This window comes from Macrobrachium nipponense, chromosome 10, assembly GCF_015104395.2.
Source record: "Macrobrachium nipponense isolate FS-2020 chromosome 10, ASM1510439v2, whole genome shotgun sequence".
In the NCBI taxonomy this organism is placed as follows: Eukaryota; Metazoa; Arthropoda; class Malacostraca; order Decapoda; family Palaemonidae; genus Macrobrachium; species Macrobrachium nipponense.
In genome coordinates this window covers 97575307-97587806 of record NC_087204.1, presented here as the reverse complement: position 1 = coordinate 97587806, position 12500 = coordinate 97575307, and the positions used below count along the sequence as shown (strand labels likewise).

Genomic DNA, 12500 nt, shown 5'->3' with positions numbered 1-12500 from the left:
GAACATCTCAAAAGGAGCATGGATTCGGACACGATCGACAACCTCTTTCATTCAACCAACCCCTTAAGAAGATTAAAGGAAGATTATCACGGGGAGGGGGTGACTTAAATTGGCTTGTTTGTGGATGACCTCTTGGTATAAATACCACCTTTTCTGTAAACTTTTCTCATTCATCTACCTGAAGAGGGAGACAGCAGTCTCTGAAATATAGTACATTTTTTCTCTATATTTTTGTGTTTTTTATGGGCTCCTTTTATTAGATATATATATATATACATACTACATCGAGCTACAAATTTCCTTTGATATCTAGTTCGCTCTACCTCGGAATTAGTATATTTTTTCATTTCGGTTAACCGAGGGGAATTTTTTAGTCGATAAGAAATTCTTATCGACTAAAAAAATTCCCCTTCGGTTAACATATGAAAATATATTACTTCCGAGGTAGAGCGAATTAGATATTAAAGGACATTTGTAGCTCGATGTATGTATATGAATTACGGTAATGTGATATGGCATTTTCATATATATATATAATATATATATATATATATATATATAATATATATATATAATGTATATAATCTTTCTACATGTATATGGAAAGTATCTGTCAAGTGGACGATTACCGAGCGAAGTGCAATTGCACTGATATTTGATATGCAAATGAGCTGTGAGCTCTTAATGGCATTAATACGAACGCATCACGGGCATGATATCTTTGCTTTAGATTAATTTCCACATGTGTCTGCAACTTCAATCGTAGCTGTTTTTCGTAGGTTTAGCATTATTTTTGCAACACGTTGCATCTTCTGTACACTTAATTCCAGTTTGAATGCGAAAGACAGATATTTTATATATATATATATATATATATATATATATATATATATATATATATATATATATACAATGAACCATGAATCTAATGTACGCATTCAATTTTTTTTTACTGTTAAAAACTATTTTGATTAATAAAATAAAATATTCAGCACACCATTTTTTACTAGCACAGGCACTTTTAATTTTAATCATTTAAACCTTTTAACTTTATGATGACCATGTCTTTTTAATGTTAAAGGTTTTAAACTGCAATATATATATATATATATATGTATGTATATATATAATATATGTATATATTATTTGTTATTATTTATATTATATAATAATCCCTGACTTTTGATCGCGTAGTGAGATTAATTGATTCACATCTCTTGTTTCTAACGTAGTGTATATTACTTAAACTTTATGGTTATATATTTAATGGTCTAGCTTTAATTACAATTAATTATAAGATATAAATTAATTAAAGCTTATCAAAAGCCATATTACCAGAATTTGTATTTACAATCTCTTATGGAGAACTGAACCGTGCAAACATGAGATCGTATTGAATGTTTGAGTCACGAAACGTTGTGGCATTGCTAGTTTTATGAGCAATTTTGTTGTTTTTAATCATAATCAGTTTCTAGTTTTAGTGGCTCTGCTTAAATATATATTTTTTCCCTTTCTCTTTACAGCAGAATGGCGCTAAATTGCGGGACGGTATTCGCTAAATATCTACTATGCTTCTTCAATTTCATTTTCTTCGTAAGTATGAAGTCCTTTCTGTTAAGGTTTTTAGAGGTATTTTAACAATTTGTATTGACCAGAGAGAGAGAGAGAGAGAGAGAGAGAGAGAGAGAGAGAGAGAGAGAGAGAGAGAAATATTCGAATACTTCCAGAGAGAGAGAGAGAGAGAGAGAGAGAGAGGGATTCAAATGAATGTCCCTATAAAGAGAGAGAGAGAGAGAGAGAGAGAGAGAGAGAGAGAGAGAGAGAGGGGGGGGGGGGGGGATTCATGTAAATGTCCCTATAAAGAGAGAGAGAGAGAGAGAGAGAGAGAGAGAGAGAGAGATTCGAATTCTTCCAGAGAGAGAAAGAGAGAGAGCGAGAGAGAGAGGAGTCTAACTCTGATTCTAATATGTGTAAGGTTCACGGAAAAGAATGATAACGCAGACGAAGAATATTTTCCCTTACTATATCCCCGGCTTCATATTTAGGCGGGAATGGGAGAAGAACGGAACACTAAGGCGGGCGGTGGAAGCGTGGGAGAAGCGCCCTACCCAGCGAGGAGGGCCAAGTTGGGAGTACTTACGTATGGTAATAAAAAACATTTGGCTCTCCGGGGAAAAAAAAAAAATCACATATTCCATTCCGGCAAAGAGAGACGTGGGGAATGCCTATCCCGCTGTGGAAAGTAGGGAGGTTCTGTAGGGAAAAGAAAAAATGGGGGTTGCCTGGCTAATGGAATCCTAGTATCTGAATCCAAATGAAATTCATTTCCATAAATACTACATCAGTTCCAGTAATGGGGGGTGAGTGCCGTCGGTGCACGTAAGCGGTACACTGTAGGCATTGTGGTTTTGCGGCAATCCTTCCTCCCCTAGATACAACCCCTTTTACTGTACTTCATTCCATATTCTCTTTCTTCCATCTTACTTTGTAGCGTATCCCAACAATTGTTTCGTAGCTCGAGGTTTTCCTTCGTTTACATTCCACTATAATGGGCGTCATGTCTGTCCGTCCGTCTGTCATTCAATCACGGCCAAACGGTTGGTCCGATGGGCTTGAAACTTGGCAGGGTTATAGTGGGAATCCTTAGGATGGTTAATAATGGGGTTTCATCCTACCTTCCCAACCTCCGAAGGATGTGTGGGTGAGAAGGGATTCCCTTAAACGGAGTTGGTTCTGCCCGTGAAATGGGGTTGGTTATGCCCGTAGATTTAGTTACTTTATACGAATTTTCATTCATAATTTCTGTATACATAATGTTTGCTAGTCTTTAAAACCCTTATGACTCGCAAATTTTACTTTCCGTGCTGAATGACCTGAAAAGTCCTAGCCCTTGGCTCTTGGCCTAAATTTTATAACCATTTCATAAATGCATCGATAAGTCAAGTTCACATTGAAGTAATTTTTTTTTTTTTTTTTTTTTTTTTTTTTTTTTTTTTTTTTTTTTTTTTTTTGAAGTGTGTAATGCTCAGCATTAGAACAGATACAGTAATAGTAGAGGAGAAATGCGCTTGGCTTTTGGCTTAAATTGTATAACCATTTTCATAAATGCATCGGTAATTCAAGTTCACATCTGAGTATTTTTTTATTTATTTTTTATTTATTTATCTATTTATTTTTTTTAGAAATATGTAATGCTCAGCATTAAAACAGATACAGTATTAGTAGAGAAAAAATGTTTGGCTCCCGCCCCGAGAAGCCGGGATTTTCGTGTGTACACCCACCCACGGACTCGCGACCGTGATGGTCACCATAGGCAAATCTGTCGCCCTCGTAGGCAGCCAGCCAAAATGCGCACAGGGTGTAACTCCATTTGAAGGGAGAATGGGAGGGTCATTCCTCTTTTATGACCGAAGGGAAATGCCGCAGCCAGAACACACGGACGGTCTTCATCAGAAAGAGAAGAAGTTTTTATACAGGTTTTCATTAAAATGATACAGTGTTATATATACGTATGTATGTATGTATGTATGGCAATTCTCGTCTTTTCATTATCTTCCCTGGCATCACCTTTATTCATACATTGCGCCACGTTTTATATATTTCGTGATAGCGCCTCAGTGGCGTAGTCGGTATGGTGTTGGCGTACCACCTCGGTTCGATTCTCGGCCATTCCATTGAGGTGTGAGATATGTGTGTTTCTGGTGATAGAAGTTCACTCTCGACGTGGTTCGGAAGTCACGTAAAGCCGTTGGTTCCGTTGCTGAATAACCACTGGTTCCATGCAACGTAAAAACACCACACAAACAAACAATATTTCGTGATCAAGTTTCATGTATGTATGTATATTACAAATTATATATAATACATATATACAAATAAAGGCAAAAGTCACGAAGGAAAGTGAAACGGAGCAGTAATTTGAGGACTTTCGACTTAATGTCCTTTACTTAGCTAAGTAAAGGACATTGAGTCGAAAGGCCTCGCAGCAGTACTCCTTCGTTTCACTTATCTCCGTGGCTTTGCCTTTATTTGTATATTCACGATCCAGATTCTCGTGATGCAGTTACACTTATCATACATATGTATGACTTACAACAGTACCGATGGTCGAGAGGTTTTCCTCCTGCTGCGCTTTTCAGACCTTTTTACCGTCATTTTCCGGTTCAGGGCTGAATGACCTCATAGGTGCCAGTGTTTGGCCTTTGGCCTGAATTCTATATTCCATCTATCATAGCGATTTGGTGTAGGTTCAGTGACAGAGGTATATTTTTAAGGGCTATATTTCGCAAGGCGGCTTTCGTGAATAGAAATATTAGAATAGCAGTCGTAGCCTTAGCTTGACGTTAGTGAGTGTCGATGTTTTTGGATGGGTAATTTTTTTTAAAACTCATCATGAGGTAACAAATAGGTTTCATCGAGTATAGAGAAGTTATGATGTATTTGATAGGGTGTGGACAATCCTTTTCAAGATTACCTGACGAAATAAGATGAGGAGATTTTTTTTTAGTCATAGGGGGTTCCTATAAATAAGTAATTTCTTATTGAAATTTTTTCTTTCACTAGTAACATCAATTTGTGCCTGTCAAGCATTTTTGTGACCCACTTTTGTGTTCGACATCACCTTCCTATCACACTTTTCTAGAAATAGTGAGCCCGTCTGAAATCCCGGAGACGTGCATTATTGAGATTATTTAATTTTGCTGTAAATAACGACATGCCTTTCGTTGCCTAACAAAGTATGGTGCATAATTTTTTATATGCCTTTTATACATTCTACGTTTTGTGATTATTTTTCAGACATTATTTAAATTTTGCAAATTAGGGAGTGAATGCTGAAGTCAGTGATTTTTTTTTTTTAATATACAATTTGCTCTTCTCACATCACTTGAAGCTAGCTAATGAGTTCTTTTGTTTTCAAGTAACGATTTGAAAAAGAAAAATAGCTTGCTGGTCTAGAAGCATAATTGGTAATTCGGATCTTTCTTAGTGACCCCCAAAGGTTTTAAACCAGGTATGCATCCACCTTTGCGACGTGTCTAGTACAAGGCCGTTGGGGATGACCGTAAAAGCATAAAGAAAAGGCTGTAAATATCATGAAGATAATTATCCCCAAGAAATATTAGTCTTAGATAATACCCCAGACTTTGCTGGGGTTCACTATCTAGGAAAGATCTGATAAATCAATCTTGTAGATGCATATCTAATTCCTTGCTTTGCTGATGCATTAATCCACAAAGACTTCCTCTGTAAGCAAAGCATATATTCGGTTTGGAAATGTGAAGCATTGTGTTCAAGAATTCGTAAGGGAGAGCCGTATATTCCATTTTGGAATTTCAAGTGTTGTCTTCAATTATACTTAAGTAAGGGATCTCCTTATATTCTATATTCAGTATCATGTGTGACTTAGAATACCAAACATTGACGGGACTTATGAATTTTCCACGTATTTACCCTGCCGAGTTCACGGTGAATGTTCCGAAGTTTGTATACAAATTAATACTTCTATGTGAACCGGGAGAGGTTGTCTCTAACCTAAGTCCGAATGGAACTATACTAGATCCTATTTCCTACCGTATAGAACTTCCGCATCAATATGATCTTCAGTAAACATTGCAATCGTAGAAACCCAAACGCCCCGAGAACGTGACATTTTAAAAGAATAACAGCTGCTCTGCGTTAAATAAGACAATGACCGTGTAAACAAAGTATTTGCGTTCGAGTCTGTAAGTCACGTAGCGCTTGTCCTAAACATCAGCTTAATTAAAGGAAAGAGCCCTTTTGAGAAACGCGGCTTTAGAGTCGTATTACCAAAGTTCGTTTAGCTTTAGCTGGGTGGAGGTAAAAGTTGGGGTTAATTGGCGCTGGGATTTGTTAAGTTGATGTTAAATTCTGCCTTGTTTAGATGTGGACTTGGGCGACTGATAATGGGTTCTTTGACTTTGCGTCTGCGGTAGATTACTTTGTGGTTGATTAGTAATTAGTATAGTTTTTATTTATTAAGAGCTTCTATTATTATTATTATTATTATTATTATTATATTATTATTATTATTATTATTATTATTATCCGAGCTGTAATTCCATAAGCTGAATGATACGAGATCAAAGCTCCAAATGAAAAACCATCGTAATCCGGAAAAAAAAATTATAGCAAAGTAAAGAATAAACACATAAGACAATTTTTTTAAACTGTAGACTGCAGTTAACTAATGTGAAAAGAAATACACTTAATTTATCCTTTGTAACATTTTTGACTTGTCGGTCTGTCTGTTCGCGCGAAGCCTACCTTCTCTCTCTCTCTCTCTCTCTCTCTCTCTCTCTCTCTCTCTCTCTCGTGCTGGAATAGATAATTTAGAATGACTTATCCAACCTGTAAATAGAAAAAAAAGAATGAAAATAGAACGTGAAAGGAGTGGGGCATACTCACCTGCATTTTTTTCGTGTTAGCCATCGTCATTTTCATTTCCTTCTTTCGAAATTTTCCTTCATTTCTCCTTCATTTCCTTCACGTATTCTTCAGTTCCTCTGAGCGACGCTCTTTATTTCGAAATGGTTCATTAATTTACTAAACTTATTCCTCGTATTTCAATCTTATCTTTCTCGATCAACTCGGTTCCCTTCAGACTTCTTTATTTCGTGACGAAATCTTTTCTACGTGTTGACGAGATACAGCGTCGCCTGTGTTTCCTTCAGCTCCCATTTTTCTTCAAAGGAACGTGTGAGGTTCTTCACGAATCAAAAGGTATTGCGTGAATCTGCGTCTCCGTTTTCACGATTTTACAACCGGGAGTTCTCTCTCTCTCTCTCTCTCTCTCTCTCTCTCTCTCTCTCTCTCTCTCTCTCTCTCTCTCCTGCTGCCTTTTATTTCTTTTTGCGCTCCTGCTGCTGCTTACAACACAGTGAAGACAAGGATGTTTGAAAGTTAAATGAAGGTCAGAGAGCTTCTCTCTCTCTCTCTCTCTCTCTCTCTCTCTCTCTCTCTCTCTCTCTCTCTCTCTGTGACACACGCATATCTTCTATGGTCTAATGATATAAATTACTGTGGAGAACTCTGTGGCAAATCACAATTTTTTTTCCTGTGAAAAAAAAAAAAAACTGGTTGCTAAACAGCCGTACGTACCCTGTTCCTCAGAGCTTCACAAATGCTGATAAATCGAGCAATTCATTCATAAATTATGCTTTTCGCGGCCATAGACGATGCACCTGCACTCGATCAAGTATTTGCCTTAAGCTGAAGAATCCCCGTATCGTCTGAAATGTATGTGCTCATTCAATATGATCATTAAATGTTAAATTACCGTAGTTGGAGTTAACTATGCAGGTTACCTTTATTTAGCAAATAACGTATATGGTGAAAAATGTCCACGAAAGGTATTAAAGAATTGTTATTTTTGCCTGCATAAAATATGTAACATTTTTCATTTGTATAAATATAAGTATGCGCGCCGTTTACTAGAAATATTCACTGGAATCCATTTAAACAACAACCATGTACGTGTAGGTTCACGAAGATGAATATGCTTACGCGTGTATTTTAAAATGCATACAGTTTTCGGCAGCGAATGCAGCGCTGTATAATTGCATTGCAACGAGAGTTAGTAACTGACCAAAATTGCTTTCCACGCTGGAAAAACCCCTCAGCGGATCTCACGAAGCAAGCTCAAAATGCCTAGCGCGGTAAAATCCCACGTCTTCCGCCGGAAATACGATCAACCAGCCACCCGAGCAAGGAACTTGCAAGTTGTTGCTCGCCTCACGCTGGAAGATTATTTGCAAGGGGCTCGGTTGTTTGTCACGTCGTGCAATGCAGATCTCCGTCTCGTACCTGCGGCAATAAGCAGTTCGAAAAAGAAACCCACAAAATTACTGTGTATAACGTGTTTGCGATTATAAGTAAAGTATTTACATTTTATTTGAATGTTGAATAAAATAAAATGTAAATACTTATAAATAAACACCTTATTCACAGTAATTTTGTGGGTTTCTTTTTCAGTCTTAAGAAGAAAACTGAGAGAAGTTTTTGTTTGGTTCAATAAGCAGTTCGTTTATGTTCTGAAGGTATCCAGCAGAATCCGAAGGGGACTTCTTCTACAATAAGAATTCAAAAGTTATTTTTGAAGAATTAATGATGTTTGTAAGATGATAGTCAAGTTTTCTGTGTTTGAAAATGTCGATGCGATGTTCTTGGAGGTTTTAAGTAATCTATTTGTTTATTGAAGTCCTTTTTTTTTCAGTGAAATAAAAAGCCATTTGGGCGTTGTTTCTAAGTGAGAGAAACTGTCCACAAAGTGTTCATGCATAAGGTAGAACAAAATCCTCGGGAAGGAGGAAAACTTCTGATAATTATATGTTGAAAATATTCTTTTATCGTATGGATAGTTGTAGAGAGGACGTTACGCATAAACCAGGTGGTATTTTTAGGTTTGTCCAGGAAGTTGGTTTTTCTCCAATAAATCTAGCTTGCTTATCGTCAGTTTTTATCGGTTTTTTTACTGGTCTCAAGGAGATATTTGAAAACTATGTTTAGATTTAACTGTTTTCGGGGACCATTTCCATCAAAATGTTCGTTTTTTACAGGTTATTTGCAATGACGCCTTACACGCGAAGATAAGCTTGTGTGTCGCGACGCCAGTTTACAGAAACCAATCAGTTAATGCAGATTAAAATGCATCCTTCGTTAAGTGTAAAAAAAAAATCGGAGTGCAATGGAGATTATTTGTCTGTTTTAGTAAAAAAAAGAAAAAAAGAAAAGAAAAAAAGAAAAGTACCATGAGCTGTAATGGGTGTTAGTATGAAAACATTTTTAATAAGTAATAAGTTTAGAAATGAGGAAAACTGAATAATGATGGACAGAGAATGACATTTATACATCGAGCGGTGACGAGGCAGACTTTTACCCCAATCTTAAAAACAGTGTTATTTCCTGTGACAAATATGCTATAACAGCTAACTCTCTCTCTCTCTCTCTCTCTCTCTCTCTCTCTCTCTCTCTCTCTCTCTCTCTCTCTCTCCGTGTTTGTTTTTCTTATGTAGCTCGAGTTTCTTTGTTCTTAAAGTTAAAAAAAAAAAAAACTTGGCCAGAGAATGTGTGTCTCTTTCCGCCATGCTGTATTGTAGCTCTTTACCGAAGCACTGGAGACATTTCTGTGTAATGAATTAGCGTTATCTTATGCTATCTTTTATTTCCGGTTTGTGTGTAAAGTGGGACTGCTTTTTCTTAACGTCATACCAGATGATCAGAAAAATTAATTGGAATAGAAAATTATCAGTGTTTTATTTCAAGTTATCGTATACTAAACAACAACAGCGGTTGTGGCATCACAATTTAATAATAATAATAATAATAATAATAATAATAATAATAATAATAATAATGGCGAAACAAATCCAGAGTTATGTAAATGTACATATATATAATTTGGAAATCTCCATTTGAAGACTCATGCTACTATGAGTATTTTAATAATAATAATAATAATAATAATAATAATAATAATAATAGCTTTCTCATAAAATACACTTGAGTGAATTTCGTACACAGAAGTTAAACGGCAAAATACTAAAAATAAACAGTAACCAAAAAATAACAGGTTTTAATACAATTGTGTATAACAATATTTCGACCGTCGTCTGTTTTGACGACTGTTTCCGCGCCTAAATTAAACCCGTACGTCATTTCTGGCCACCTGCGTTTAGAACCAAGGTCTCAAACCATGCTGTCCTAAAACAACAGTAGCAGCAACAGTAAAAAGTATCGGTAGCGACAAAAGTAGCAGTGCCAGCCAGCGTGGTGCGAGTGCGACTTGTTTTGCTTCGTCGCGTCATCAGGTCCCAATGCGGAAAATGTGGTAATGTCCCCTTTAACTAAGGAAAGCAATTCGTCGCCAAGGCTTGTCTACAAAACAATTTACGATGCTCCCTCTATTAAACCTTTTACTGTTTAACTTCTCCTTTTATTTTCCCCCTTTTTTAGATTCGCTTCGTCAGAATAAACTTGAATTTCAACACGAAGTTACCTTTGTTAGTTTTACTCTTGGCTTCCTTGTATACGTACTCGAGAAACGGAGTGGGCGTAGCAGAATTTCTTTGTATAGATATATTTCTGTCTCTCTCTCTCTCTCTCTTTCTTTCTTTCGTGGATAATTGAAACGTAAAAAGGTGAAAGAAACCCTCGTGCTTTTGGTGTTATAAGAACTTGATGGCCTGTCGTGGTTTCAGTGGATCCTGTCGCTATTTAAAAGGGTGAGTGACAAGGGTACCATTTCAGTCCGTTGGGTACAAACCCAGGTATAACTGTGTGTGTGTATGAATTATCTATATCTATATATATGTGTGTATACTTATACGTATATACTTTTATATACAGATACACATATGCATAAGCAATAGATTTTATTTATAAACTAATACACAGTATTTATGTGTGTGTGTGTGTGTGTGATGATACTGATGATGAAAATACTCGTACAAATAAAACAATAAAACAAAGAGAAAACCAAAGTCCGTTATATTTCTTATAGTTCGAATGGCACCCATCCCTTTTTCAAACAGTACTGTTAATGGAAAAGGGATGGAGATGCTATCCGAAAAATAACGGGTATTTTTATTTTTCCCCCTCGTTTTATTTTTATGGGCATTTTTCATTTTCTTTGTTCGTTGCTTTTACAGTTGTAACAAGAATTAAATAAATGTATATATATATATATATATATATATATATATATATATATATATATATATATATATATATATATATATATATATATAATAAAGTTGATATTAGTTGCTGTTTCATTCAAGCGTTATGTCCGATTGAAATCACAGTTTATGCTGAAAGTAGAGATTGCAGTTCCTTGGTAATGATGACGACCGATTTGGAAAATTAGTTACACTTTGTTTATATTTTCTAATTCAATTTTGTGATGTGTCTGGTATTGATTGGATTGGAGAGAGAGAGAGAGAGAGAGAGAGAGAGAGAGAGAGAGAGAGAGAGAGAGAGAGAGAGAGAGAGAGAGATGGATTGGGCAATCCCATCTGCTCTTCATGTAAATCACTGCACAATTCGTTTAGTGGATTTTCTTCATTGTGTTTACCTTGGCATATTGTTTTCCTTAAGTTAGTCCCATTGAAGGAAGAAGGAGATATGAAGATAAAAGATGACTGGTACCTTATAATGCGTTTGTTTTCGTTATGAAAAACCAGGCTTGTCTTAAAACTAAAGAAACCTCCTAAAACGTTTAATTTGTAACTTTTGTTACATGGAAATAGAGCTCTTGTAAGATGCTCAAATTAGTGACTGGCAAATTCGGCCAGAATCCTCCTTTGCCTAAGATAGTGCAATGGTAGTGAGCGGCTTATACCTCTTCGGTGTGAACGTAGAAAAATTCACAGAGTTCTGGAGCTAACGGGTTTGAAGATATTTGTGTGGAAAAAACAAAACCAGTTTATTTTGTACTTCTATATCTTGGAATGGTAATCTGAAAATGAGGACGTTTACATAAAAAGATTAAAAAGTAGACATAATGAACGGAACGGAAGCAGAATACTGGCTGTAAGTAGTAATTGACATTTTATTGAGTAATTAATCATATTTTGCGTTTAAAAACCACCACTAAAACAATTTATAATAACTGAATAAAAAAGGAAAGGCTCTTCAAGTGCTGTCATTTTCCAAGTTATTCCATTATTCTATGTTTTTGATCTGCTACTTTCCAGTGTAACAGCTATATCCTTGTATAGATATATGAACTTTTTTTTTTTTTTAATTATGACCATTGGAATTCGAGTCTGTGAGTAACAAGTTGAAATGAAATACTTGGGTGGAGAAGGTTTGCACCACCACGCCCCCCCCCCCTTCCCCCCCCCCCCCCCCCCTTCCTTATTTCCTGCCAGCAGATTGGGGAAGGCGACTCCCACCCAACTTTTGGTAGTTGAATATGAAGGAGGGCAATTAATTGGTGCAAGGAACTTGAACTTCATTTTTCCACCTGCAGAAAGATCCTGTTCTCCATAGTGCGCCTTTCTACAGATTTTCCTGAAATTGGCGTTTCCGGGAGGGTTTGGCGGAAAATATGCACATTTTAAGGTGAAATTAAGCGTCAAAAGTGCAGGCAGGTCTGTGGGGTTAGGGTTAGGAAGGTAAATTATCTCGACTCGAAGCTCGAAAGATTTCTTACTGCTGTATAATGCCACATGAAATACGTGATTTTGGTCTTGTTTAAGATATATATGTACTTTGTATTTATTTATATACGTATATATATAATACATGTACATATATATATATATATATATATATATATTATATATCCTAGATATATGTATGTATAGTGAATTATCTATAACACGTTTTTATAGGCCTTTGATTTCTCTAGATAGGTTTTATAACATTATTCTCTCATTCAATTTTTATGACAGAATTATCATTACTACCAAACATGAGTGTGCAGAAATTATGTATGAAAATTCGTAAAGTAACTAAGTCTACGGTCATAACCAGCC

At 36.0% G+C, this 12500-nt stretch overlaps 1 protein-coding gene across 5 annotated transcripts in view; it reads left to right on the top strand.

Moving 5' to 3' along the window:
- The window catches only part of LOC135223798 (tetraspanin-18-like), a 242567-nt gene that overhangs the window by 194657 nt on the left and 35410 nt on the right, over window positions 1-12500 (top strand). For all 5 annotated transcript variants that reach the window (XM_064262618.1, XM_064262616.1, XM_064262613.1 and 2 more), the window contains exon 3: window positions 1524-1593. In XM_064262618.1, the coding sequence (XP_064118688.1) occupies window positions 1528-1593 (66 nt within the window). In that variant the 5' untranslated portion in view covers window positions 1524-1527. The remainder of the gene's footprint in view (window positions 1-1523; window positions 1594-12500) is intronic.